The following is a 27,846-nucleotide window of genomic DNA, read 5'->3' as shown; positions in this document are numbered from 1 at the left end:
ATCAGATTTCATTGTTCTTGGCTCTGTCCTGATGCTGCTTCCTTTTAAACAATCCACAACCATGAGATTTATAAGCATACTTTTATGATTGTACTAAAGATTTGCTATGAGTTTTCACCATAAAAAACGCAACAAAGACTTTTTATTTTGTTTTTGTTAGGTTCAAAATGAAGTAAATATTTAAAATAGATTATCATTTACTGGTATTAATCCAAACAATACTGTGACTGGTCCTATAATTTCCAAATGGACTGGAAAATCTCTTCTGAAGGGAGGTTTGTGTGTCTGAAACGATTATACACAAAGGATTTCTCTGGTGGGAAAAAATTATATATAACTTCCTATATTTTAAGTGTGGTGATTTGAGGTTCAGTAAGTGTCTTTTGCTATATACTGCATGGGAAATGTGTTAATTAGCGTATGCAGAAATTATTTTTTGTATATTTTTACAATTTCTTCTTAATCATGTTCCTAAAAGGACATTTTGAAAGTTTGGATTGAAGACCTCCAGCTGTAAATACTGTAGGACTTTTCAGTATGAACAAACCTCTACCTCTACAACAGAAAATTAGTCACTAAAACCTAAGGAAATGCCCTCTTGACTTTACTTTTACAGGAACTCCCACCATTCCGATGTAGGAGGATATTCCCCAGGGGGCAAGTGAGTGGCCAGCATCTGTTACAGTCACCTCTAAGAGCTTTCCCATATGTCATAAACAGCGGTAGACCACAACCTCTCCAGTCTGGGTGACTCTTTATTAACTAGCTTAGGAAAAAAAAGCCATATCTAGACGTACTGTTTGACCCCACAGAGACATACCAAGGCGGAAAGAGAAAATGGTGTTTGAACTGAGAGCTCTTTCAGAAACAGCTACCTGGAAAAGCAGTCGTGTAAGTTACCATGTATGTAGTGTCAAATCATTTATCAGGTAGAAACTGCAATTTGTTACAAAGCCGATGCTAAATGAAACTGAGATTTTAGACACAAACACACACACACACACACAACACGTTGAGGTCACTCTTTAATAACCATAGAGAAAGTGTTGGAAAGCCACTGACAACATGTAAACTCACACCATCACCACAGTCAGCAGTGGTACTTACTCAGCAGACCAACAAATAAGCAGATAGGTAGACCGCTGCAGATTCGCCAGCTCATGGAACAGAAACAACTGCACCACAAACTAGCCACCCAGTGCATGTTCAGACTGCAGTCTCCATTATAGCCACAGACCGAGAGAACAAAACACACAAACACACGTGCACTCAAACACGCAGATATCAGGCTGCTTTCCAACTAGACCAGCAGAGAATGATGTCATTTACATCAAACACTGACCCAACATTTTCCAAAGGCTCATTTATTTCTGAAGTTACCCCACAATTAGTCATGTAGATGTTAAATGGTCCAATTGGAAAGCCATTCACAGTGCACTCTGAGATCTGGGCCAACATACTGCTTTGCACTCTGTAAGGTCAGGAAGTGGGGGACCTCTGATGTTTGATAAGACCCCTACTTATTGAAGATAGTTCATTCATTTTGATTGCTTAAGAATTGAAGGGGAGAAAAACCTGTGCACTATAAACAGGGGGACGCAATGTCCTTACAAACTCCAGTGCATTTAGAAATTACTTTGAAATTAGTGGATTTGTCTTAAGTCATTCCAGGTTGGTATGAAAATATACAGTACTCCATTGTTCTGGTATCCTTTGAAATATAACACAGGATGTTTTATATTTTCTGCCACTTTGTACTGGAATCAAAGACATTTGATGTCTCTTTTCACGCCTTGCAATGACCCCAAGAGACGATACGGTAAGCCTGGCATGTGGCCTAAATATAGTGGTATATACTGACAAAGCAGAACAAAGAGTTGTAAAAACAACACTGTTTATTATACCAGGGCTGAATGTTTTACGTTAGATCCAAGGTTTGATGTGTAGCTGATTTTCTAATCATAAATGGCCAGCAGAGAGAGTACTTCTTTAAATTTTCATGAAAGACAGGACATATGATGGTTTGGATGATGAAGAAAATGTTTCTTCAAGACAGTTGCAAACAACTGGATGCAACTTTCAAAGTCATTAGTAGCCATGCTGCATCATTCTTACATTCACGACTGCAAAGATGATTTTGCCATAATCTTGACAAATCTTTTTAAATGCTTCGTCCAAATATATGCTATCACATTACTAAATCACTTAAGATATGTAGTAAAAGGAAAAAAATATTCAGACTTTAGGATCTATTCTTCTAAAACCAACTCAAGCTGAATAAAACTGATGCAGTCTGGTTTGGAATTCATTAAACAACTACCAGGACAGTCTCCAGTCTTTATGTGGTCAAAACTTCAAGATAAACCAAACAGTTTGCACATTACGCTGGGTCAGTGAGGCATCAGACATCCCCTCCCACCTCTCTTTAAACTTATTTATAGCATCCTCAGCCCATTTCTCAAACTAAGTGCCCAGTCTAAATAAAACAAAACTTAAATGTCAAATCATAAAAAAAAACTACTTTGACAGCAGGCTGACACTAAGATTGAAAGCAGAGGTTTTTAGACAGGTAACATGATACAGACACATGGCACAAGCTGTTTGTCAGGGCTTCACATTAAAGGGAAATTCAGCCAAATGAAATGAGGCGGAAGAGCCACACAGGAAGTAAAAAGAATGAAAACAATATGTAAAAATCCTTTTTTTGACCACAAAAAGTGAACCTTTATGTGGTGCACGGAGACCGTACTCCTTATTCATTGTGTTTACCTTGTGGAAGCTTCCATGGAAAACCCGCTTCACTTGCTCCTCATTAAACACGGCTTTCTGGATTTCTCCTCGGGTGTCCTTGTTGTAGAATGTGAGCGTTTTGCTGGAAGCTGAAAAGAAGAGGTTTTGATGAATCCCTGACAGTGTGTTATAATGGAGTGGCACGCAAAGTACAGACAGGACTATAGAGAACACATGCTTGACGAGAGCGGGATGAAGGGGAGGCTAGCAGGGATGAGGACCGTTCCCATGATTGTTTGCATGCTTTAACCATGTGTGGAGGCGCAATCTTGCAACATAGACTTATCTAAAGACAAAGAATCTGTGACAGAATAAAGAAGATAAGGCTTGTTTTCTTTTGTTTTTTTGTTTTTTTTAGACTTATCTAAACTATCATAACGCTAAGTTAAGTTTTAGGTGTAAGACGATTGAGACTTACGATTCATAGTGAGCCCAACCTCAGGGTTGTCATTTTTGTCAGAAATCTGCCAGATATCAAAAGCTTCAGAGCCTGTATCAGGCAGGAGTCGGAAGAGCAGGATGATGGTGTAAGATGGGGGAAGACCATCTGGGTGGATCTCTCTGTTAGCATTAAAAACAAACATTGTGATCAGTCATAACTGTGCTCTCATCAGACTTATCAGTCAAGATATTACATTACAATACCAGCATTAGGTCAAATCTAGTTCTAGCAATATAGAATCCAGTATGTCAACAGGCTGCAAAGCCTGCAAATGATTCCCACATGGCTGTCTTAACAGTACACACACTGAATGTATTTACATTCTTTTCTCCTTTGCTGTAGTTCAAACGGTTTACATTAGCATGCATTAAATCCACAGCTGTACCTTTGCATGGTAAATTTGCATCATTACAAACACAGTATGAAAATTTCCCAAAGCCGTTTAGAAAGTCCAGCAGTTCTGCAAGTGGGTAGCTTCACTTAAACGTGGCCTTGAAACTACACAAAGCCCTTGACCAACACATGACACTTCTGCTCTCGGTACAAAAGATGAGGACCTCTTCCCAAAATTTCTACACTCACATTTTCTTAGTCAAGCTAGCACCTCATATTCCACAAGTTCCAGCAACAAGCAGGGCTGTGGGCTTAGAGCCAAAGGTCATTGGGGAAATCCCTCTAACTACAGAGGCTATTGAACATCATTATAAATAATGACTACGGGCTGAGTAGTATTTCAGTACACAAGAGATAAGGCTGATCGCATGAGAATATGCACAATGTAAGAGTCACACTCCTTCTATTTTCACACAAATCTTTCTTGGCCTCAGTTCTTACTTTGTTGGCTGGTTCAGGAAGGAATTTTTGTGCAGTCTGTAGGCAATGTAGCTGTTAAAAGAACCGGGCTCCATGGACACACCATTCATGCCAGCAAATGTTCGGTCTGTGATGTTGAAAGCTTCCAGCATCCTAAAGCCTGAAAGAAATGAAGAACAGGAGTCAAACTGGGAAAAAAGAAAAGACACAAAGAAGCTATGGGGATATATAATGGCATTTTTGCTATGTCAACAAGCTCTCTAGGGATTAGTTTATGTGGGGTGAAGCTGTGTGCTTACCAGGTGTGGTGAACCCATCAATGTAGATCAGAGGGCAGGCTGAAAGATGACAAGAAGTTATAATGAGTTGGAAAAACAGAATAGGGTTTAAAAAATGCTATTCATGTCTCTTAATTCATTTCCTTTGGTGGTGAATCAGTAGAAGTGTACACTTCCTATGCAGGTGCACTTATAAGCCACAATGGAAATGATGAAGTATTGTACATTAATCTCTGCCTTACTTGATGTGGCTGTTTCGCAGATGAAGGTGATCAGGTTGTCCTGGATTTTGGCAAAAGAGTCATAGCTGTCCACGATAAAAACATGTCTTTCACTGGGCTTGCTGCCGATAACTGTCAACTCTCTCATATCCACATCAGCCACTCCAACCACAAACACGCTATAGCCTGTGGGCAAAAAAACAACACACACATGCACAAAATAAAATGGAAGCCATTGTTGAGCAAGCAAAAACCACAGGCTCCTTCATCATTGTGGGGGTTTTTGCAAAACTTTATTAACTAATTGACCACAAACTTTAGATCTAGTGAAGGAAATTAAAGCTTAATAGCATATAGTTTGACTATTATATTGTAAATATGTGCTGCATGCACAGTGGAAACTTGAACATGGTAATGAGTAATTCCACACATACCAGAGTGCTGGAGTTTTTCTGCATCCTTCTTGACATCATCCTGGGAACGGCCATCTGTGACAACAACCAGCACCTTAGGGACGGTCCTCCTCATGCCGCTGTCTGATATGAATACCTTCTCATAGACATGCTTCAGAGCAATGCCTGGATGAAAGATGAGAGAAGAAAGAAAAATAACAAATCTGAGAAATCCATCTGAATGTTTATTTTGCTAATATCCTTTTATTTTAAGTGCTGTACCCGTCTTGGTGTTGCCTCCTCTGTAGCGGACAGTCTGCAAAGCTGATAACACAATGCCTTTATCGTGGTAGGTGTTCAGTTTGAATTCAGTCTTGGCATCATCACTGTATTGCACAAATGACACCTGTACAGAAAGAGTTAAAATAATAAGATGATGACTATAGTTGACAGTGAAATACATAGATTAACAAATATGTAGAGAAATAAAGTAGAAAACATTTGCAGACCTGCATGCCACTAGGGCTGATGATATCAAATGCTGCAGTCATGCTTGTAACAAACTGGATGACTTTGATGAAGCTGTCATCTCCAATACTCCAGGAGCCATCAATGAGGAAGACCACATCTGCCTTGGCACCTTTGCACACTATGATCCAGGTAAAACAGTATTAAAAGCTAATCTCATTAAAGTGATTGTTTCAGCCAACAGATGTAAATTTTAAAGCTCTCACCATCCAGTGCTGGAGGAACTACAGCTGGAGGAGGAGGGGTGGGTGGCTCAGTCGGCACCTCTGTGGGCTTGACCACTTTAAAGGAAAAGAAGAGAAAAAGGTTTGTGTGCTTGCATAGAACTATTAAACCACTGCCAAGAACATTTCTTACATGTTCTCTCCTTGACGCTGACTCCGGGTCCCTCAAGGTTGGGAGTTTGGGTGTACACAGTGGCATTGTAAAGCGTGTCAGGGGTCAAGCCATCAAAGCAGTAAGTACTCTCTGAGCCTCTGACGGTGATTTCCTGAGCTCCACTCTTAGAGGCTACAAGAGAGGAAAGAACAGCATCCAAATTGAGCAGATAAATCGTTTAGAAACATAAATTAATAGCAGAGCCACCATAATGTGGAAATGAGTAGCTCTTACGGTCAAAAGGATTGACTTTGAGTCTGTAGGAGGTGGCAGCTCTGTGAGGGGCCCAGCGGATGCAGAAAGAGTCATAGCCAACATTGTAGGTGGACAGGTCTGTCACATTTAGGTACACTGAAGGGAGGTAAACATGAGCTCTATTAGTACATATCTCTCTAAGGTCCAATTAATAGTATATAAACATGCACAATGCCTGTCATCCGTCAAATAACACAATAAACAACTTACACGTGGTCCCTTGACCAATCAAGGGTGCACTCAGGCCTGTGTTATACTGTGCCAGCACCTTCAGGTCATAGGTCGTTCCAGGTTTTAGGTTATGCAGTTGGTAGGAGGTCACGTCTCCAGCAAACACCTCCAAGGAGTCATCAGAGCCTAAAAAGAGTATCAGCAGTGCTTTTTTGGGGGGGGGGTGAACCACTTGGAGGTTTTAGAAAAATATAATAGATATGACTACATACAAATTACATTTGCTCTAGAAATAACTGTCTCTACTCGATTAATCCGAATTTAAAACCCAGTTCATACCCTCAGGCTGGTAGATCAACTTGTATCCGTTGACCCTGGAGGGGGCGGGGTCCCAAGACACCCTGAAACGGGTGTACCACTCATCAGAAACACGAAGGTTTCTGGGGCCGAGCATTCCCACTGCAGAAAACAAAACAAAACAGCACAGTTAAACACGACCAAATACTTGCTGAGACACAGAAGCTTTGATTTTCAATGCATTCACTGTGGTAATCTCTCAGCAGAGCGATTACTGTCTTATAGTTACAGCTCATTATAACTTCTGAGTTATGAGTGAAATATTGCAACATGTGATCAATGGGATAACAAATTCAACCACATTAAAGAGGTTAGATAATAACTATATGAAGAACCCCCCTCAAGTAGGCAAGTGGCATTATGATTTAGCATAATGTTTCCTTTGTTTGAGATGAAAAATTAGGCAATACATTAACCAACACAGAAAGTAAGTAATCTCTCGCTGGAGTACAAGCAGCTCATAATTCTCTGTTGCTGCTTTTGGCATGGTTGAAAAGTCAAGAATTTCACTTTTGCTACATATAAAAATGATTCATGAAAACAATCAATGAACCAGATTTCTGTTTTGCTTGGAATACACTCATGTGAAACACCCAGTAATTTCCCTGATACATATTAGACTTAGTTTGATGCATCAGTTAGAATAATTAACACAGCACAGCAAGACATAATCACAGGTTGCAAAGATGGGACAGCTTTTACCTGTGCGTCCATCTCCCTTCAGCTCTCCTCCTGGTCCATCAGCATAGATGGCAGTCACTTTGATGTTATAGGGTGTGTCTGGATCCAGGTTCTGCAGGATCACATTGTTTCTGTTCCCTGGTACAGTAGTCTAGAAGACAGGACATAATTCATGAGGAAAAATAATAACTCAAAGAAAATAATCAAAAGTTTTTTGGGAACACATTTATTAAAATCTCTAATTTGCAAGAGCTGCATCTTCATTCATGGTTACAGTGAGGCCAAAATCTTCATATCTGTCTGTCTAAATGGAATGAAAACAATTAATTAAAATATAAAATGTAGAGTTATGAACACACTCACATATTCTTCAATAGGGTCTCCTGTAGTCTGGGCATATGTGATGCGATACTGCATCACAGGGCCTTCTGCATGTTCCCAGCTAACAGAGAGAGTGGTGGTGGTGGGGTCATATACACGCATGTTCCTTGGGCCACTGCGGGGCACTATAAAAAAAATATATATATAAAGAAAAAATGATTGTTTGTGCTGTATATTATAAATATCCCTAGGATGATACAAAGCTTTCCTGTACTGTTTGTTACATGATGGAACAGAAACTTACACGTCTTTCCATTATCACTGAGAGCGGGCCCTTCACCGTCGCTGTAAAGTGCAACAACTCCAACATTGTAATCAGTGTCTGGGAGCAGCTGTGTGAGCAGAGCTGTGGTGGTGGTGCCTGGTACCAAAACCTGTGTAGACACAGCAAAATATGTCAGCCATGATCTGATTTTTAGACTTTTAGTGCACAAAGTGTACAAACTTGGCCAAAACAGACACATGCAAAATAAAAAAGAATAGGCAATATTTTTCATTTTCTAAGTTGAATAGCACAGCATGGACATGACAGAAGTCTCACCTAACATTATGACAAATTAAGACCTTTCACTTCTTTTCTGACAGCTGCTTATACGGAACCCTATGTAGCTCTAACGCCTCAATTTTACTTAACAGCCCCTAGCTGGAAGCAATGAGTGAAAGGAGGAGCAAAATATCCTTTTGATGTTTAGTTGTGGTTGTGCAAAGGGGGCTTTGACTGTCTGCACGACTAATTAACACAGTCTGACAGTGACAGCTGACTGCACAGAAGCTACTTTCTCCTCAATCTGTCTTTTACTTTGGGTTAATGAGCTGAACAGAGTAAGGTCAGAGCTCCTGAAGGGCTCTGGCCCAGTGATAACCTCTCTGAGGGAGTCACAAAGGTGAAAGAGGGTGAAAATTTGCACAGACGCTTTTGATGGATTGAAAAAAAAAAAAGGTTTTGAAAGTGTGTGTGTGTGTGTGTGTGTGAGTGTGCGTGTGTGCGTGTGTGTGTGAAAGAGTACCATATGTGAGTGCTGGATGCACAGCAGGATTTCTGAATCTGATTCCCATGTTTTCATGTCACTTGCAAATACAATAATAATGTATCTTTTGTTTGTTTTACTTGTAGTCTGCTCTCATTTCCTAATGAAAGATCTGCCATAAAATAATGACTGAAAAAAGCCACTTTAACACTCACACACATCATAGGCTCCGGCCATTAGAAAAGTTCTGAACTTGCCAAAATGTGCTAACGAATAGGGAAAATAGCAAAGTGCACCATCCATCAGTTTAATGGGATATGCTTCTTTTATAGAAGATCAGAGAAGACTGTTCTAAATGGTGCAATCTTTTTGACACATGCTGATGGTTATGGTGTTATATTTTTTTATGGACTTTACACATGCGGATGTGGGCACACTGATGGAATGTGGCACATGTATAGAAAGCAGGAGCTGCAGTTGAAGAATTTCTGCTTTAAGGAACATGGCTTGGATTAACACTTTAGTCATTAAACAGAGAAAAGAATTCATTTGGTGTTAATTACAAACATGCATGCATTTGGTGAGCAAACTACTGGTGTTTAACAGCAAACTATAACACATGGTGAATTGTAAATGATGGCAAAGAAAAACTGTTGTGCTAAGGAATTGTGTGCATGTTTGATTTAGGTGCTTCAGGGATAAGAAGTACCTACAGTTTCCTGTAGTGCTCACATTATATAATGTTGTATATAACTATTTATAATGTGTTTTCTTTGTATGTATTTGTGCTATGCTACACTTCTAACTTTATCATGGAGGTAAACTCACTGATTCAGAAGGCCTGGCACCAGTCAAAGGTGAATAGACAACCCGATACTGCTGGACTGGGCCTGTAGCTGCCTCCCAGCGAACGTTCAAAGAGTTGGTAGTGGGGTTGTAGACCTGGATGTTTTTGACAGCACTGCGCTCCACTGCAGAGCCATGAACGTTGCATTGTAAGGAGTTGGTTTGAGGCAGAGACAAAGGTGAGGAAGAAAAAGGTGAGGTTGAACGTTACTGTGGGTAAGGCATAAAGAGAGTACAAACTTTGTGTTTCATAATCATATGTACTGTCATTCTCCCTCTGTCTCTGCTTTAAAAAACAAATTCCAGACTAGCAATAACAGGACCATATGAGAACATTTCAATAAAACATTCAATTCCCCTAAGCAACCAACAGAGGCATGTTTAAGACATTATTTAACAACACTGCTATCAATGGGACACTTCCTGAAAGGGCTCTTAAGGTTAATGAAAAGGATATACAAGGCGTATGTGCAGCCCCATGTTAAGCTTTCCTTCCAAAAAAAAAAAGCAGATGTTTAGAGGCTCTGTGCCGCTCCCTGTTATAACCCCATAAATGCAGGAGAAAAACACAGTGGGCAGAACACAGAGAACAAGCTTCTGTACATTTAAAGTTTCACAGACCAAAACTTGTTGCCTAGAAAGCTGCTTTAAATTGTCAGACGCAATGAACACACACTCAACAGTAACTCAAATGGTGAGTAAAGGTCCTTCATCAATTAAATTAAATTAGGAAAAGTTAGAGAACTGACATTTGGATTGGCATGACAGGCAGGTTCTAATAAAAGCAGTAAAAGTTTTGTAGGTGTATGGGCTGATAAATTCAACATACTATGTAAGAGTTGGGTTAAAACGTCGGGAGGAAAAAAAAAGGTCGCTAAACATGAGAGGCCACTACTACAGGAGAGAAAATGGGGCTAGCGGTAGCATGCATGGAGCATGACCCTAGCCAAGTGGGTTGAGAGCCATAAAAGATATAATGCTCTCCTTTCATTTCTAAGCTGCCCTGTTACTTTTTTCCAAAAGCAGAGCCAAATGCTTAATAATCCATTAACCCCATTCTCCAGTCCTGCCATTATTCTGACCACTACCCTTCATTCTAACCTATAAATGGATAACATTACAGTAAAGACAGAGGAGACACTATTATGATGCTGCCAGCCCAGAGGAATTCCTTCCTACGCAATCACCCCACAAACTGCTGACTCATTCCCAGCAGAGGTTGGTGGTTAAACTGCCACAGAAGCTTAAAAAGCTATGGTCTTCATCAAAGTTCAAATTAAGCTAAACACTGCCACTTTATGTGGTTTGATATGTTACATTTTACCTATAACAGAATTTCATGTGTGTTCATTCACTTCCCAAGCAACAAATTGTATTTGATCATGTTGGCTTGGCAAACAGAATTGAAAGGACTTGGATGATATGAACAAATAAGTTATAACTGGCTGCCTCATTGGAGGTTCCAGCATAAAGTAAGAGCAAGCCAGCTACTGAGGCCAGCGAGTTCATTCTGGACAGGCATGAATGGATTTTTGACTTAGGAAAACAATCCCGCTGCTGTTTGTCAGTTTGCAGTTTGTCATTCACAGAATCCCATGGGTTTTTCTAAACCCTGAAATTTGTCTTTGAGTCTGTCACTATTTTCTCCTTTGAATTACAACCAACCTGGTATAGGTTGTAACTTGCAACTTGTACCAGTGATTACATACATGCGTTACTTACATGTTTTGCCGTTCTCTGACATGCGCTGTCCCTCTCCAGCAGAATATACAGGAACCACACTTACAGTGTAGACAGTATCAGACTGCAGGTTCTTCAGCACAGTGCTGTAGGAGATTCCTGGTACTTGCACCTAAACAGAAGTACAACACATACACGTTGGGTCCTGGTCAGTGGTAGTGACCTCATTGTGATTTTAAATGGAAAAACATTTTACTCTCTTTATGCTTTGTGGATACAAAATTCCAGACTTATTTTCTTCTTACCATGTCTTCAGTTCCTCCAGCTGCAGGGACATAGAAGATCTTATACTGGCGCGGATTACCCTCAGCAGGTTCCCACTGGACATTCAGAGTGCTGGTGGTGGGGTCAGTTACAAGCAAGTTCCTAACACCACCCAAAGGCTCTGGAGCAACATTAAGGTGTGATACAGTTAGTACAGCTCATATACTGCCACAGTCACAAGCTCATATGTATATGTCCTCTTTTAAAGGAAGCCCTTAAAGTGCCAGACCACTTACTGGTCTTTCCAAGGCCGTTCAGATCTCTGCTGACTCCACCGGCATAAACTGCCACCACGCTGATAGAGTATTCAGTATCAGGGGTCAGCTTGGGCAGCAGAACAGAATTTTTCTTTCCTCCAACCTGAGTCTAGTTGGGAAAGAATACATTTGAGTTAACTTGGGTGCTGATGCCATCAAATGTTTGTGAACATTAAGTAATCTTATCAAGCAAAGATGTGATAATTCAGCAACTAAAGCCATGGATTACACAGTTAGGTGGTGAAAAGTTACTTGGCTCTAAAAAAAAAAAAGGCTACAGCTTAAAAAAAAAACCTTTGAAAATCTGTTATATGTTGACGGAAAATATACTTGATCTGTTTTATTGATGGGATGAAAAATTCTCCACAGGTTCCTGAAATTAATGACTTGATGGAAAGAATTCAATCTGTGAACTACTAAGCTGTCAACACTTCAGAGGGGGATTATTTTGAGTGTTTTTGGACATAAATGGTGCACAGCAAATAGGCCAAGTTAAATCTGTGTGCTGATGTCTGAACCAGCCGGATGTCTTATTATAGTGTTTAGTTTACCACAAGCCATAAGGAGTTAATTCTAAGATTGAGTGTTAGTGTGTGGATTTGTGTGTGTGTGTGTATGTGTCTGTGTGCATCCAGTTCCCTATGAATTTCCATATTGTTGAGCTCTATAAAGCTTCACCAAGCTTTCTGAAGAAAATAGCTGTATCTTTTGCCATCAAATAATGAAAACAGCAGCACTCACGTTTTATTATTTGGAACTGTGATAGTTTTCTTGAACACAACTGCACAATATGGCACTTTCCAAAAGCAAATGTCTTGATCCAGACAAAATAATTAAAAACCACCTGAACTTGCTATATTCCCTGAAACCCTGATAGAATACTAAGGCGATTTGGCTGATGATAGATTTTAGCTTCCAAATTTCCATCAACCTTTGAGTGCCATATCTTCCAGACGATCAGCACAACTAAAATTTCATCAAGTACTGAGGGAAACATTTCATCTTGTGTTAAATGGAGAAAAAAAGAAAAAAAAATCTACATAACACCAGCAGAGCTGCTGTTTTTGTACAAAAAGTCTGACAAGGTAAATTATAAGGAATGAAAGTGAACAGAAACTTCTAGGTGCCCTCTCCAGTATGACATATCTTGGATCCCGTCTGGGTCTTATTCTTATTAGAATTGGGGAAAAAACAGCAAATTAATAACCAGTTTTGAAAGCTCAGCACTTAAAGAATGATGTGCTGCATAATATATGACCCACATGGCACTGTACTCTTTCATTACACACATACTGACATAACTACAAGTGCATTCCATTTTTCACGAACACACATACACAAGCTGGTGATCGTCACATCATACTGCAGATAAAAGTTCTCCCCATGGGGCTCTTGAAATATTAGCTACAAACATCCTTAAGTTGTTTGTGAGAACCTTTTCCATGTATAATATATCTTTCTTGCACAACTCACATCCCATAAAAACCCAGAAGTGGAGGAATATTTTAACCAAAGTTGGTCGTAACATTTAAGGCACTTTCAGCTTGTCTCACAGCTAATTCATGCGGCTGTCAGTCTGCAAACTTGTGTGTGAGCATGTGAGCAAGCACAGTTTAGCATTTTGTCTCTTTTTTAAGTCCTGCTTTTAAAACCAATGAGAAATGTGTGACAGAAAATTGAAACCAAAAATTAATCTGTCATCCAAAAGACATTTGCACATTCAGTGCAGCAGCCAAAAATGGATGACCAGAAAGAGACCTTGAACAGTGTCAGACAATATTATGAGAAAACGAAAAGAAAAACATTTGAAGACAATGGAAAGAGAATAAACTAAAATAATTAAATCCTGGTGTCTTTACACATATATTTCTTGGAGGCTAAGCTGTTTTGGAGTTAGAAATAAATTTTCAGTAACTAACATGATGCCCAGAAATCAACATTTCAAAATGTACCAACAACAAAAAGTTAGACTTTTATAGAAAATAACATCTGACTCTCAGGATTAACAGCTAGCTAGTTACTGGCTCTAGTTCGCCAACATTTTCCAATCGTTTTGCACCTTTTATTTTATTTTTAACTGTTGTCATTCAATCTGTGTATTAACTGTAGTGTGACTTACAGTCTGACTCCTGCCTCCAGATGTGGGGACATAAGTGATCCTATAGTTCTGGACTTTGCCTGGAGGTGGAGTCCACCGAGCATTCAGAGAGGTGATGGTTTCGTTGAACACAACCAGGTTGGTGGGTGGTGCATTGGGTGCTGCAGAGTCCACAAGCATTCACATACACAGTTACAGCCAAATCAATATTTATTTTGAGTATTTAGAGCATTCGATGTTTAGATGTCCTTAAAATATCGTTTAAAGACACAGTCCTTGATAGTTTTGATAAGCTCAAGTTAACGTGTGGTCTCTGTCGTGAATGAGTCAATTGTCATCAGAATATTGCTCCTAGATGACAGCATTCATCATATGTAAAAAATTAAAGACGATCTCACTAACTGGTACCTAACAAGGACTGCAGCTTTAAAGAGGAAAAGACAATCATCTGGGATTTTGTCTTTTCTGAAGCAGGGATGGATTCTTTTCAGTGGCAATGGATTGATGATAATGATGAAGATGATGATAATAATGATGACAGATGAACACATTAATGCATGAATAAATGCAATGAATTGATGGATGGATGGGATGAACAGATGGCAAATGGTGGGATGGGCTTCAAAAACAAGGACTCAAATCTCTGTTTTGCCAAGCATGCATAGTGAAAATCCATCTTAAGCCATTTAATAAGACTGAGTAATAACATACTCTTGAAAAAGCCTTGGGATGAACAGCATAGACAATTGGCCAAACACAGACAAGGACAGACAAAACATAATAAAACCAGGGTGTGTCAGCTGCAGCAATGATGGGTTAAAGGCCTTCCTTGATGATGGAACAACAGTCATCCAAAGCACAACAGTGCCGATGACTAAAATAATGAGACATGCTTTTACCACAAAGAAAAAGCATCCTTTTCTTTACCCCAAATATACTTACTCGGTCTACCATCTTGCTTGGCCACTATAGAGGCAGAAATAGAAAGGTATAATGGGCATACCCTTAACTGAACATTTCAATCAGCTCTTTTCTAGATGACAAGAATTAAGCAACTCCTCCAATGCAGAGATTCTGTCAATTCTAATTAAACAATATCAAATAAGGTTTTTGTTAAGACGGCATCACGCGGCTGCTAGGCTACACATCTTACATGTCCTCTCTGTGCCCAGCAGATCTTCACTCTCTGATTCATCTGGGTAGATTGCAGTTACAGACACATCATAGGGTGTGTCTGGCTCCAAGTCCACCAGGACGTGGGTTGTCTCATCGCTGTTCAAAATGGCCTGATGAGGAAAACACAAACACAGCATGTGTGATGAAAAATGTTAGCCAACACAAACCAAAAGCAAGCAATGAAAGATCTGTATTGGAGAGATTAGGAAAGGGCTTGTTCTAAAATCTGTTTTTTAGATGTTCTCGCTGCCTCCACCGGAGGTTATTTCCAAAGAATAGCAGAAGCGCTTGCTGTGGGACTCATCAAGAAATACCTGCTCAATTTATTAAAAATGTAAACATCTTTGACAGCTGGTTTTCTCTTACATATTGGAAGTTGAATTCTCCCTTCTTGGTCCAGCCGATACGGTACAGAGCCACATCAGGGGCCCCGTGTTCCCAAGTGGCCCTGAAGCTGGTCTGGGTAACCTCAGAGAATTGCAGGTTCTTCGGGGCTGGAACCACATCTGTAGCATACAGGAGACAAAGTGCATTTCTATCACACTCAAAAGCAAACACGATTGTCCAGCGGTCTTAGCATTTTGTTTATGGTTATGATTTCCATTTTTACCTGTGATTGCACTTCCCAACATTGGCTGTGCAGGTCCTGCATCGTAGATAGGTGTAACAGCTAAATCATACTCAGTCTGCGAGATCAGGTTGTCCAGTTGTTTGGTGGTCACACTTCCTCCCACTTCCAGCTGTAGAATAAGCATATGTTGTTGTTTTTTTTATATTATCATACAAAACATGTAAATATGTTTGGAGGAGCTATTTGAAAATAGAATTAAAGTAGAATCTTCTTGATAAAAAAAGGGAAAAAAAAGAGTATTTGATTTGTTTGGGTTACTTCCAGGAACACTGGTCACCGTGTTATGTGCAATGAAAAAATAGTCATAAAGAGTTGTTGTGTATTTGTCTAAACTGTCACTTTATTTGTCCTGTAGGACCATAAAGCATAAGCTAAAATTTTGTCTTGTCATTTGTCCTGATTTGTGCTGTGAGTGGCATGCTGTCACTGGCTTCCATCACATACATCCTCAGCCCAAAAGTCACTTTCACATGTGTGTTTCCACCCTGGGAGCTTTGAGGATCACCTCCACCTGATTTATGACTAAAGATGTAGCAAAACGCAGACCGCAGATTTAGCTTCCCTTAGCCCAGGAACTCCCAAAAGGAGATGCATCCATAAAGTATTTGTCCACGATAACCATGCTTAAAGCCCTGCAAAATCATGTTCTGATAGTTTCATAATCTTTTCACTGGACCCCGGAACATTCCCTCATGTCCACCCAAGCATCTGCAGTCTCCATTATGTGGTCTAAGCCAATATAATTAAGTATCAGTCAAACATTTTTATATAAATTCATCAAAATCAAACTGAATGGTTTTTACAGGCATCAAGTAATACATAAGAAGTGAGAGATTGGTTAAAAAAAAAAGCTGTTGTGGAGCTAGAAAGGAGATTTACATCCTAACCACTCAACAATCAGGTCATCATATCCATTTCTTTTTGGTAATGACAGGTGTCTGGAGCCAAACTCACCTCTTTAGGATCGCCATCCTCAGGCTGGTAAGTGATGAGGTACTTGCGAACAGCACCAGGAGCAGCATCCCAATAAAGCACCATGGTGCTGTGGGTAACATCACGAATCCTCAGTTCACCCGCTGGTGGCATGGGCACTGAATAAGGAACAAAGGGTTTAAAGATTGTTCCACCACTCAATCGGTAAGCTCACAGTACAACAACAGGTAGAAAGAACATCACAAATAAATTGCACTTCTTTAAACATGCTGACTTAATGTCATACACGTGATTATTAACAACATACAGGTGACTCCCTGCTTGGTTAGTGGTTCGCTGGCTGATTCTCCATGGAGGGCAAAAAGGGACAGTGAGTAAGCTGTATTGGGGAATAACTTCACCAGCTGGACATCAGTTGTTTCTGCTCCTACTCTTATCTGAAAAGAGACAAAACAAACAAAAAAAAACAATGTCAGAAGTGGGTGTAGATGACAGAGACTCTTCAGCTACATTGACTCAGACATGATAGAAATATTTGGCTTGAAGCACATCTGCTGCATCTTCTTTTGGCCCTCTGGGTTTGACACTTCATAAAGAAATCATGGTGTTCCCTTGGCAGAGTGAGCTCATAGTTCATCCACCCCTTTGTGGCAAACATTGTTCTTTTGTTTGTTCCTTCTAAATGGTGAGACAACACTGGTGGCTTTGTATAATGTTATTTTAATGTGTGACATCTGTATTTAGTAAATGCTTACAACAGTTCCAAGTGTTTGGTCACCTTTATAGTTCAGCATCATTTGTGGGTGTTCGCTGCATTTTTTTCACCCAAAGTACATCTGCTAAATGTTTTCCTTTTTTAAATTCTGCCTCTCCACAGTTTTTTAGTTCATCACCCCTCTGTTCATACTTCTAAGTGTTTCCTTGAATGTGTATTACCTCCTCCTCAGTGGAGGGCTGGGTGGCATTGATGGCGCTGTAGAGCAACATGTACCCAGTGGCTCCCGCTGCCTTCTCCCACCTCACTCGCATGGTTGTCATCTGTTCATCATAAATGGTCATTGCCTTCACGGCACTCAGGGGCACTGGATAACCAGAAAGTGATGTTAGGAGTTAATAGAGTTCCTCTACTGCTGTATTTTAAGCTAAAGACATTTTTTCTGCATTGTGTTAGGTTTTAATAAGCCATTCATGCTAAGCAAACAGTACAGTTTTATGTGTACTTTTATAAAAACACTATTAAATCTCTGCTATTCTAGAGAGTACCAATAAAACACCAATTAGCATCTTAAAAGGAACAAAAAATACACCAGAAAAAAACAGTGAATATGGATCTAATTAAGATTTACCACTGCTATCTTTTTGCAGACTCAAAGATATATATTTTACCTTTGAACATTTTATTAATAGCGACCACACAGAAATCATAGTCACTGCGTGCATTAAATTTATGCAACTGAGTCAGAGGAATTCAGTGGTGGTGGTCGACTTAAAGAAAAACTCTTATTAAAATAATGGCTGGATGCTTCTGAGAGCTTAAAAGCTTGTTGAAACTGAATTTGTTTCTAATGTCTGAGTCTTAAGTTCAAAGCAACTAAATTAAATGTAGCTTGTCATACATTTAAATCATTAATCAAGTTTTGTGTCTTTGCAATCATAAGCAGTGCAATTTCTGTTATTAAGCTAAACCCATTTTTACTTCCTAGCAAGCAAACTGCCTTTTTAGGTTTTCAAGCCTGGAACATTCAAATTAAAGAGGCCTGCTAATACAACTATAACTTCATGTCCTTTTCTATTCCTGTGTATGTACTCACATACTGCAGAAACTTGTATCTTAAATGCATGTAGCATTTGTTGTAATTACTGTGGAAACAGCTGTTTGTAAAACAGTTTTATTAACATCAGTGTTATCAATTAACTGTTGTGTTTATCTCTGTTATACAGTTTTGACAGGGTTGAACATAAAATTGTTTATTTTTACTGGTGCTTTCAAAAATCTCACTCTGGTCTGATGATAAAGATGTTGGACCTAATGCATTTTACACCTCTTCTGAGTATTTCATCCACTGACCTCAAGGTTTTTTCAGTTTGACTTTACAATTGTAAACTGTTCCTTAGTTTGAACATGGTTTTAGGCAAAAAATAGAACAGAAAAAGAAGACATACATGTAGTCTCAGTTCCTTTTAGGGGCTCACTGCTCGCCTCTCCCACCACAGAGTAGACATTGACCAGGTACTGTGTCAGAGGGTTGAGGCCCTGGAGAACCACTGTGGTCACAGTACCATCTACAAACACCTAATAAAAGAGTGCATAGTCAGAAAATCATGCTGAGGAATTCATCTGTAAGAATATAGGTTTTTCTCTGCAGGTTCAAAGCAAATTGTCCACTTTTATTTATGCATGTGTAACTGTGTATGTATATACACTCTGCAAAAGCAGAGCAAAGGGGAAACGAAGCATCTAAAAGAAAGAAAATCAAATATTTGCTAAAATGGCATGCAAGTATCTCTTTAGGCTTTCCAGCTCAAATAAGAACACTGACAATTTTTCTTCATAAAGTAAACCTCTCCATAGACTGCCAATTTCCAAATGCATAAACAATAATAAAAGCTCATCCGCAATCGTCAGTATTTAATAAAAACCTTGAGAACTTAACATAAACAAACATTTCCTACAATGTAATTTGATTCAGTAACCAATAATGTATCTATTCCACACACTGTGGAGCCAACAGTCTGCTGCCCAGTAGCACAATCACTCATGAAGTCATTATTTGCTTTTTAATCGTCTAAACTGAGAACTGTGTGTTTTTGTTTCCTTGCCCTGGATTAGGCTGTAATGTAATTAGACACCAATATGGAGGCCAACACAAATAGGAAGCTGGAGTTAGATGACTGAGTGGTTTTTTCACTAATATCAGAAACAGTAGGTTAGGACAACATAAAGCCAGCATCTCATCGGCGCTCTCACAGGAAGGTGCGCTAGAGTTACTGCAATTTTATTTTAGAATCTGTGGTGGATGATCATGTTTTTATGTGCTGCAGCAACTTGTCGCTGTTATACCTGCTGTGGGCGTCCAGACACAGTCATATACTCCACACGGTACTTTTCCACTGGCTCATCAGGAGCAGTCCAGGTGGCTCTGAAGGACTGGTGGGTTACCTCGGATGTCACGAGATCAGTGGGTGAACCTGGAGCACCTCCTGCTTAGACACAACCATAAAAAGATAGAAACTGTTACACTGAGGAATCACAGAGGACATTACACACTGTCATCCAAAATCATACCTGCTTTCCTTCTAACTTTAATTCTTTACCTAACAATAATTTATTTAAAGAACGATCATTTGCAGTTATAAACATGGAGCTCTATTATTATTTTGATATACTTACTATAAACCATATACATGTAGCTACAAGTCCTAACAGAACCTTGGAAGCAGCACGGAACATATTGAGACTATTAAGTCACATTCTTTCTAAGCAGCTCTTTAATTTGCTTAAAGAGCAGATGATTTCCTTTTCCAGGGAGGAAGAAAATATTAGTGGTTGCAGAAAATAAAAGATCTGCAATCACTTCCAAAAGCTTGGTTAGTTCCCTGCATCTACTTGTTTTCTCCCATAAAATAGACATCTAACTGTCTGTAGGTCTGGGATGCAATACAGTGTGTGTAAATTGATAAGAACAACCAAGAAAAAGAAGTTCAGTTACCTTTATTCAAGCTATTAGGATTACTATCACCTGGATGACTGAGAAAGTACACCAATTTGTAGAATGATAGTTAATTATCTTGGAAAGAAGCAGCTATTTTAAGATATGAGATATTTGCCATTAAAATTCATTGGGCTTCAAGTTTGCTTCCTAAACTTTAACCACTTGGGGACATGCACATTCTGAACTCATACCCACCTGGTCCCTTGACACTGTTACACAAGTTGTCTGTAAGACTGTCCACAATTTCCAACAAGAAGGAGAAATCAGCCACATTGTACATGTGAATGTCATCTGGATCACTGGCAATGGACTTCAGCTCATTCTCATCTGCGTTCTTCACACCTAAAATGATTAATGATGATTAAGTTACTTTTATACATTTTATTCACATGACAGTGAAAACGTCTGAAAATGTTGTCCACTTACCAATGGCGTAGAGCTCAATGCCCTGATCACGCAAGTTCTGAGAGTTGGGGATGACATCATCTTGTGATTTACCGTCAGTGACCAAGACACCAATCTTACGAGCGCCGGGTCTCATCCCAACGTTCTCTTGGAAATTGTTCTGGAGGATGTAGTTTAAAGCCAGACCTGCAATGAGGCCAACACGTTGTATTGATCATCCTGACTGCAATCTTAACTGATTTATATGAATAAAATAAAAAGAGGTGTCTGTGATTGAAGTACCCGTCATGGTGTTTCCTCCTTTGTATGGCAGTTTAGCCACAGCATCCAGCAGTGATTCCCGAGTTTGATGAGCATTCAAATGCCATTCAGTCTTTGGGTCTCCACTGTACTGAGCAAGTCCTGAATATAAAACAAACGCCTGTTAAACTAACACAAGACACTTTTTTGTTATTGATGTGTTGGTACTAACAGATTTGTTAAATTGATGTAGCTTATTCTGACCTACCTATTTGGACTCGATCAGGGCCAATGTCAAAGACTCCTACCATACGGGCAATAAAGGCCCGAATAGTCTTGAAGTTAAGACGTCCAATACTCCAGGAGCCATCCACCAGGAGCACAATGTCAGCTTTTGCAGTGGTTTTACATATTGTGTCTGACAGGACAAAAGATCATGTGTCATGATGGAGCAAAGGTCCAAGTTTCAAATGAGACACAGTTCTGTTAAAATGCACAAAAATGGTCAAATATAATGAGGAAAGAGTTAATCAAGGAAAAGTAAGAGGTAAAGAAAGAAAGGGAAAAATGTTTATGGTGTAAAATTTCACTTCAGCATTTCAACATAAGAAGATCACAACAATTTCAACTTAAAAAACATCCCCACTAGCATTCCAGCTGCAATTTCCATCTTCTGCTGAGGAATTATTTGTCAGATAACTTTGATTTCCCAGGCGTTATAATTATCTTCCTTTCTGCAGCATGTTGAGGCAGTACTTCTTCCAGTTGTTCCTTCTGTATCCACAAGTTAGTCCCACAGGAAGATCAGAAGAATGTGCACTTTATGACATATGGCATATCAAAGGCCTTTACTGGAGAGATTACTGTGCCCTCCAGAGCAGCAAGGTAATATTTACATCCTGTTTTCCAAACACCTGTATGATGACAAGGGAAACATCCGATCCACAGTACCTAAAAGAAGGCAGATGCTGCACTAACGGCCGCTTGCTGCAACTGAAAACAGGTTACATAAAATTTGATTTAGAGTAATACAAAAAATGTGAACCTGTAGAGATAAAATAAAAAAAGTCTGCTTATATAATTAAATTCAAGAGATTAAGAACAAGGAAAAAAGAAATACTTATTCAAAGCCCTTATTTAAATAGAGTAGAAGAAAACATAAGGATGCATCCAGAAAATGTATTTATATATATATATATATATATATATACATGTTTAACTAGATATATTCTGCTCTGTGAAAAAGAAATAAGTTATTGCTAGCTGTTTCGCTAATCCCTTTAAGTTTTAGGCTATCATCGTAGGATAAAATGAATGTTATATATTACATCACATTTCATGAAAATCTGTCCATAACTTTATGAGATAATAGACAGACAGATGGACGGACGGACCAACTCCGCCATATACATGTCCTCTACCTTGGCAGATCAATCAGAACATTTTAGCTGCAAATGCAAGCACATTGCTTAGTGTGGTTGCACCTCTGTTAATACGATGCAGCTGTTTAGCTTTTGCCAGTTATGACGTTCTTGCTCTGGGTCCAACTGCAAAGACTTTTTGAGTGTATCGCTATTTTACAATTAAATACCAGGGAGATAAAAGACGATGATAAAAAAAAAATCTTGGAAAGTGTGATTTTCTCTAATCTCTTCATCTTATTTTGTAGAGCTTTGAGATGTCTCTGAATCTAAATATGCTTCCTTTTAAGGACCTAGTGGTCAAACTGACCTTCACAGTTCCTTTCCAGCAAACACATTTGTCTTCTCTCACTTGCACTTGCCACTCTCTGACTCACTGGGTAATAAAACGTTTTATAACCACAAACAGATTATACGTGCATGGCTTGTATCTACGCGGGCTGTACTTGGACTAGAAATAAAAAGCGGAAGCCCAAAGTGACACAAAGAAGAAAGCAAGAAAGGGGCAGACATATGGCATTGCCATTACATCTGTTACTGCATGAGACAATTAGCTTTGAGGAAAGGCATTTAGAGAACCTCTTCATCTTTTATAGAGCATGGGTTTAGTGTGTATTTTCCTAAGCAAGATTTTACAATGTGATACAGCCTTCAATGTTTGACTGCTGCTGCTGAGAGACATAACATAAGGAGACATAGCTTAAAAGGGGATGACAGACTTAGTAACGGAATGATGAAAAGCACTTCAGGTGTTTTGTGTTGTTCTTTTGTTGTTTCATAATAATACAGCATAACTGAAATCACATATCTTTGTATTTTACAATAGCATGATGGGTAACTTTACTTGGTAGCTCAAAAGGTGGAGGGTCAGGCTCATCGGAGTTTGTGGTGTGCTCCTCTCCAGCCAATGGCATACTCTCGCCTCCCTCAAACATACCAAATACGCTCACTATGTATTTGGTACTAGCTCTGAGGACCAAAAGACAAATTATTTTCATTACATAAGTCACTGGAATATATTCAAAGTTTATATAACAAGAATAACGTAAAAACTGAAAGACAAACCTGAGTTCCTCCAGAACTACAGTATTGTCATAGGGACTGACCAGAAGTTGTTTCTGGTCAATATCATCCTCAACTGGGTGGAAAGTGACTTTATAGCCCCTAACATCACCTGGAGCATGGTCCCAGGTTACTCTGAAACTGGTCTTTGTAGGCTCCGAAGTCTGGAGATTTCTTGGAGCTTTGTAAGGTGACACTGAAGACGAAAGACATGCACTGATTGACTAAGACAAAAATCTCTGAGCAGTTCAAACAGAAGCTGAAAGATAAACAGATAAAGCTACTGGAATATTGTTTATTCGTTTAGCATGAGACAGGTTTGGATGTGGTTGGTGTGGTGATTGATAGGCCAACGTACGTGTTGTTCCTACTCCTTGCCTTGCTTTGCCTTCTCTGGAACGGTAAACTGGTACAACAGTGATGTCGTAGGTAGTAAGTGGAGTAAGCTGTTTCAGAATAGTGACAGTGGTGCCACCTCGTACTTTGGTTGCTAGCAGCCGCCCTCCTGACTGCGGCTTATAAGTCACGCGGTAGTTTACTACATTTCCAGGTGCTGGTTGCCATGTCACCTTCATGCTCTTCTCTGTCTCATCCGAAACAACAATTGTTTTGCCAGCAGCTGACACTGCAAAAAAAGGAAAAAGGGGAACAAACTTCAGAGAGAAGAAATGAATGATTACTCTGAAGGAAAATGCAGACTTTGCACCTCATTCAGATTGGAATCCGTGCTGAATGTGAAATTAACCATCCATGTTTCCAATATACCTTTGGAAAAATAAGCAGCATTACTTTCCTGCTAATTACTAATCTAAAAATGAAAATGATTGGGCATTTTGCAGTCACTTATTCGAATATCTGCTCAGTTTCCACATGCATCTGATTACGAACTCACTTGATCATCGTATATTTCCATAACTTTACAAGCACAAATTTACATAAGTGATAGTTTTTTCTTTGTGGCTGTGGAACTGAGGCATTGAGGCTTAGACTTTGGCAAACCCCCTATTTTCCATTTTTCCATCATGTGTCCTTAAAATTATTTTCTTTTTTTATAGCAAGGGTAAGTGTGAATTATCAGAGGTTTTGAAATGAGCTGAAGAAAATATTCAGAAGACTTCAGAAGGAGGACTTTTATTAACGGAAAAAAGCAGCCCGTCCAAGTCTGCCGTGTGTGCGGCTCAGCCCAAAGAAACCTGTGATTTATGTTAAACAAAAGGGAAGAAAGCAACAGATAGTGGTGCAAAGTAAAAGAAGGCTAAGTAATGTGAGTGCCTAAGTCAAGCTGCCTCATGGTTGTTTGTGGTGCATGTACCACTTTTCTAGCTTGCCAGAATGAATAAACACAAACTATGGTTGGAAATAATTTTCCTTGAGCACATTCCATTTCACTAACTGGTGGACAAATCCCTCCCAAACTGATGCAAGTTTCCATTCAATGTGCTTTTCCCATCCAAGCATGAGCTGAGTCAAAGAAGGGAGAGGCCAGCGTCTATCTGTTCTGCATCTCCCATGAAAACTGTGTGCAGGTGTCTTGGACATTACATCACCTCTGCACTTATATATATAAAATACTTGAGCAGCCTTTAAGATGTGCGTTTGAAGTCTCTGTATTCTTTACGGCTTAGGCAAATCCCAACAGCTACAGTATGACGTTATCTTAAGGAGTGACTGAAGACTAAGTGTCCCTATTTCTATATAAAACCCAAAAAGCCCTCTGCATTATTGGGTTTTAAAATTATATTAGGTGTTAAACATGAGAAGAACAGTGCTTTTATGCTTGTGGTTATATAGTTTTTTAAACTTGAACCACACATAATTGTCCTAACTCTGTTGAGGTAACTTGAAAATGAGAATTTTATTCATTCAGTTAAAAAAGATGAAAAAATTTACAAGAAAAGGACAAAGAAAAGGCATATAAAATAGCACAGGAATGGAAAGAACATCCTTTTCTAAAAAAGGATCTATAATAACTCACCATCTGTCATTTCCTCTCCAGTCAATGGCTGGCCCTCTCCATGGCCATAACCAGCAAATACAGATACTTTATAAAGTGTTTCTGGGGTGAGACCCTCAAGAACAGTGGCAGTAGTGTCCCCTGGGATTGTCTTTTCTCCAGCCTCCTCAGTGAACAGAGAATTCCACTTGATCCGATACTGGCGAACGTTGCCTGGGGCCGCAGTCCAAGATACAGCAAAACTGGTGTCTGTGACATCTTTGGTCACCAAGTCTCTGGGTGAGCCAAGCTCTGTGGATAGAATGAAAAAAAGTTAAACGCAAAGTAGTAGAACAGCCAGTGCATAATGGATAAACAACAAAAGAAAGGTCAGCAATAATTGTCTACCTAAACAATGTTTTTCAGAGTTTTTATTGTTTTGATTCTGTTCAGTGCATAAAAATTGGAGTAAGATGGTGGTTTTGGTACTAAGGTATATAATCCTTCAGGGTTTTCCAGCCAAGTGGAAGTCTTGTCCAGCTGGTGCTGATTTCCAATATAGATGCACAGAAATTTCAAGGAAGCACACAAAGACACAAAATGAGGAACAACTCGAGTGATAATCCACCAACAGTCACTCATCTGTCTCCGCTTTAACCCCTCAGGATCTGTTTGAGTAACTTGATTTTCTGCAAGACTCTTGGAAAAATTTCTGCAAAACTAATCACAAATCACATACAGTATCCTCAGCACCTCTCCCAGCAGCACTTTAATTTTCCATCGAACCAGAGGAAACCAGACCCACAAAAGTGCTTTTTTTTTTTTTTTTTTTTACAATTGCAGATGTTGCGCTCTCCTCTTCTCGTCTTTGCTCACTTTTCCCAGGGGACGAGATTGTGGAAGGAGAAAGACAAGGAAATGCAGAGGAGGGAATTTTGTGGTGGTGTTTCATGACAAGTGGCCAGCACATGACTGAGGTGGACTCTCCAGTCTGGTGCCATATAGTGGTGGATCCACCACAGACTGCCGCACATGGCCTCCCACACAAACTGTGGGATTCTGATCCTCATTTAAGCTCCTAAACCTTTACACGCCAACAGCTAATGACAATATAATGATAGGCATTGCAGTGCCTTGCAGCAGGGTGGTCTCAGTCAAACCTATTTTTTTTTACCATACCAAATGAGATTTAACAAAAAAGACAATGATAAAGAAAGACATGGAACACAAATCTCCCAGAAATGCCATGCATGATGAGCTGTAAATTTGAAATCACAAGATAGACACTATGTCTGTCATCTTTTGAGTTTCTCTCAGCATCCATTCCATCTTCATGGAAACCAATCTAAACAGAAATAACAGCAGCAGCAGTGTTTGCCAAGCAGACCTATCTGCACTTATCAAGTGTAATTGCCAAGGCCAGAAACTAATGAAGAGCTCCAGGTTTTGGAGAACCATGAAAAATAGCGTGGGCCACAACAAATACCCAGATCATCCCATCAAAAGATTTATCTTTGCAAAGCAGAAAGCAGTGGACGAACTTGACTGACTTTTCTGGCTTTTTTTGAATGGAGGGGTGAAAAGATCACGAGATAATGACTTCTGCAGACTTTTCATCAGTGCTTACAGACAAGCACATGAGGGGCCACTCCAAAAAGCAAAGCACGTATACATGAAACACATGGTCCACAGACAGTGCAAAAGCTTTACAGCCAAGCAATAATAATCATTCATTATCTGTCAGTTTTTCACTCATGTTTGTTTAAATGAAAACATGTTTATATCTTGTTTCTTCTTTTTTTTATTGTTGGGGTTACAAGCACAAATTAAGATATGGGACAAAAGCAGCTCCCATACACATGAAGGCCTCACCCATGCCTCTAGTGAACCACATATGACACAACTGCAGATCATGTGTGGGCTTAACCTTCACATCTGCAGCCAAATGCTTCTAAACTAAATGAGTGAAAACAATCATGCATTCAGGCAGTGAAAAGGAAAACAAAAACCAACAGACTGCATTCTGTCTGTCTTAATGCACAGAGTCAGTGTTATACAATATATGACACCATCTTGGCACCGGCACCTTTTATTTCTTTTGGTACACTTATATATGAGCCACGAATATGAAGTCTTTGGATTCTGTCAGCCAAGGTTGTCTGTCCCTGGCCTTTTACCTCAAAGGACCTTTAGAGAGGTGGTGGAAAACTGTGCCTGGTGGCGTGTGAACACTGCCAAAGGCATCCATTTCAAAGAAAATCAAACAAATATGCTACAGCTTCACCTGGTGTTGTGCTACTTTGCAAGTTAGAGACAGTAAACAAAAATCTGAGTCTGTTATTAAAAAGGTACCATGCAAGCAGTTGGGTATTTTGCAAAGTGAGTACAACTGCTATGCTGGGGGTTAAACATATGTCCTCCTAATTATGGGATAAAATTTTAGTTCACTAGGAAACCCTGAAGTGTTGTAGT

The 27,846-nt window shown here is 39.5% G+C and overlaps 1 protein-coding gene across 4 annotated transcripts in view; it reads right to left on the bottom strand.

The window, feature by feature from the left end:
* col12a1a (collagen, type XII, alpha 1a) overlaps positions 1–27,846 on the bottom strand; it is a 51,622-nt gene that overhangs the window by 10,903 nt on the left and 12,873 nt on the right. For 2 of the 4 annotated variants that reach the window (XM_041972231.1, XM_041972233.1), the window contains exons 14-51: positions 25,417–25,686; positions 23,800–24,066; positions 23,445–23,637; positions 23,224–23,348; positions 21,227–21,376; positions 21,001–21,120; positions 20,740–20,904; positions 20,509–20,655; positions 19,662–19,801; positions 18,764–18,893; positions 17,537–17,682; positions 16,908–17,037; positions 16,622–16,758; positions 15,647–15,776; positions 15,403–15,542; positions 15,014–15,146; positions 14,803–14,826; positions 13,882–14,021; positions 11,742–11,871; positions 11,487–11,626; positions 11,224–11,353; positions 9,484–9,626; positions 7,932–8,061; positions 7,670–7,812; positions 7,328–7,457; positions 6,608–6,727; positions 6,308–6,454; positions 6,077–6,193; positions 5,822–5,974; positions 5,671–5,745; positions 5,446–5,585; positions 5,219–5,342; positions 4,979–5,122; positions 4,566–4,730; positions 4,345–4,383; positions 4,067–4,205; positions 3,209–3,351; positions 2,770–2,879 (exon numbers count right to left, since the gene is read on the bottom strand). In XM_041972231.1, coding sequence (XP_041828165.1) covers positions 2,770–2,879; positions 3,209–3,351; positions 4,067–4,205; positions 4,345–4,383; positions 4,566–4,730; positions 4,979–5,122; positions 5,219–5,342; positions 5,446–5,585; positions 5,671–5,745; positions 5,822–5,974; positions 6,077–6,193; positions 6,308–6,454; positions 6,608–6,727; positions 7,328–7,457; positions 7,670–7,812; positions 7,932–8,061; positions 9,484–9,626; positions 11,224–11,353; positions 11,487–11,626; positions 11,742–11,871; positions 13,882–14,021; positions 14,803–14,826; positions 15,014–15,146; positions 15,403–15,542; positions 15,647–15,776; positions 16,622–16,758; positions 16,908–17,037; positions 17,537–17,682; positions 18,764–18,893; positions 19,662–19,801; positions 20,509–20,655; positions 20,740–20,904; positions 21,001–21,120; positions 21,227–21,376; positions 23,224–23,348; positions 23,445–23,637; positions 23,800–24,066; positions 25,417–25,686 — 5,249 coding nt within the window. The remainder of the gene's footprint in view (positions 1–2,769; positions 2,880–3,208; positions 3,352–4,066; positions 4,206–4,344; positions 4,384–4,565; positions 4,731–4,978; positions 5,123–5,218; positions 5,343–5,445; positions 5,586–5,670; positions 5,746–5,821; positions 5,975–6,076; positions 6,194–6,307; positions 6,455–6,607; positions 6,728–7,327; positions 7,458–7,669; positions 7,813–7,931; positions 8,062–9,483; positions 9,627–11,223; positions 11,354–11,486; positions 11,627–11,741; positions 11,872–13,881; positions 14,022–14,802; positions 14,827–15,013; positions 15,147–15,402; positions 15,543–15,646; positions 15,777–16,621; positions 16,759–16,907; positions 17,038–17,536; positions 17,683–18,763; positions 18,894–19,661; positions 19,802–20,508; positions 20,656–20,739; positions 20,905–21,000; positions 21,121–21,226; positions 21,377–23,223; positions 23,349–23,444; positions 23,638–23,799; positions 24,067–25,416; positions 25,687–27,846) is intronic. The other 2 variants (XM_041972232.1, XM_041972234.1) reach the window with 2 other exon arrangements.

Source organism: Melanotaenia boesemani, chromosome 20, assembly GCF_017639745.1.
Source record: "Melanotaenia boesemani isolate fMelBoe1 chromosome 20, fMelBoe1.pri, whole genome shotgun sequence".
NCBI classification, from domain to species: domain Eukaryota; kingdom Metazoa; phylum Chordata; class Actinopteri; order Atheriniformes; family Melanotaeniidae; genus Melanotaenia; species Melanotaenia boesemani.
The sequence above is the reverse complement of the archived record's forward strand: the minus strand, read 5'-3'. Positions and strand labels throughout refer to the sequence as shown.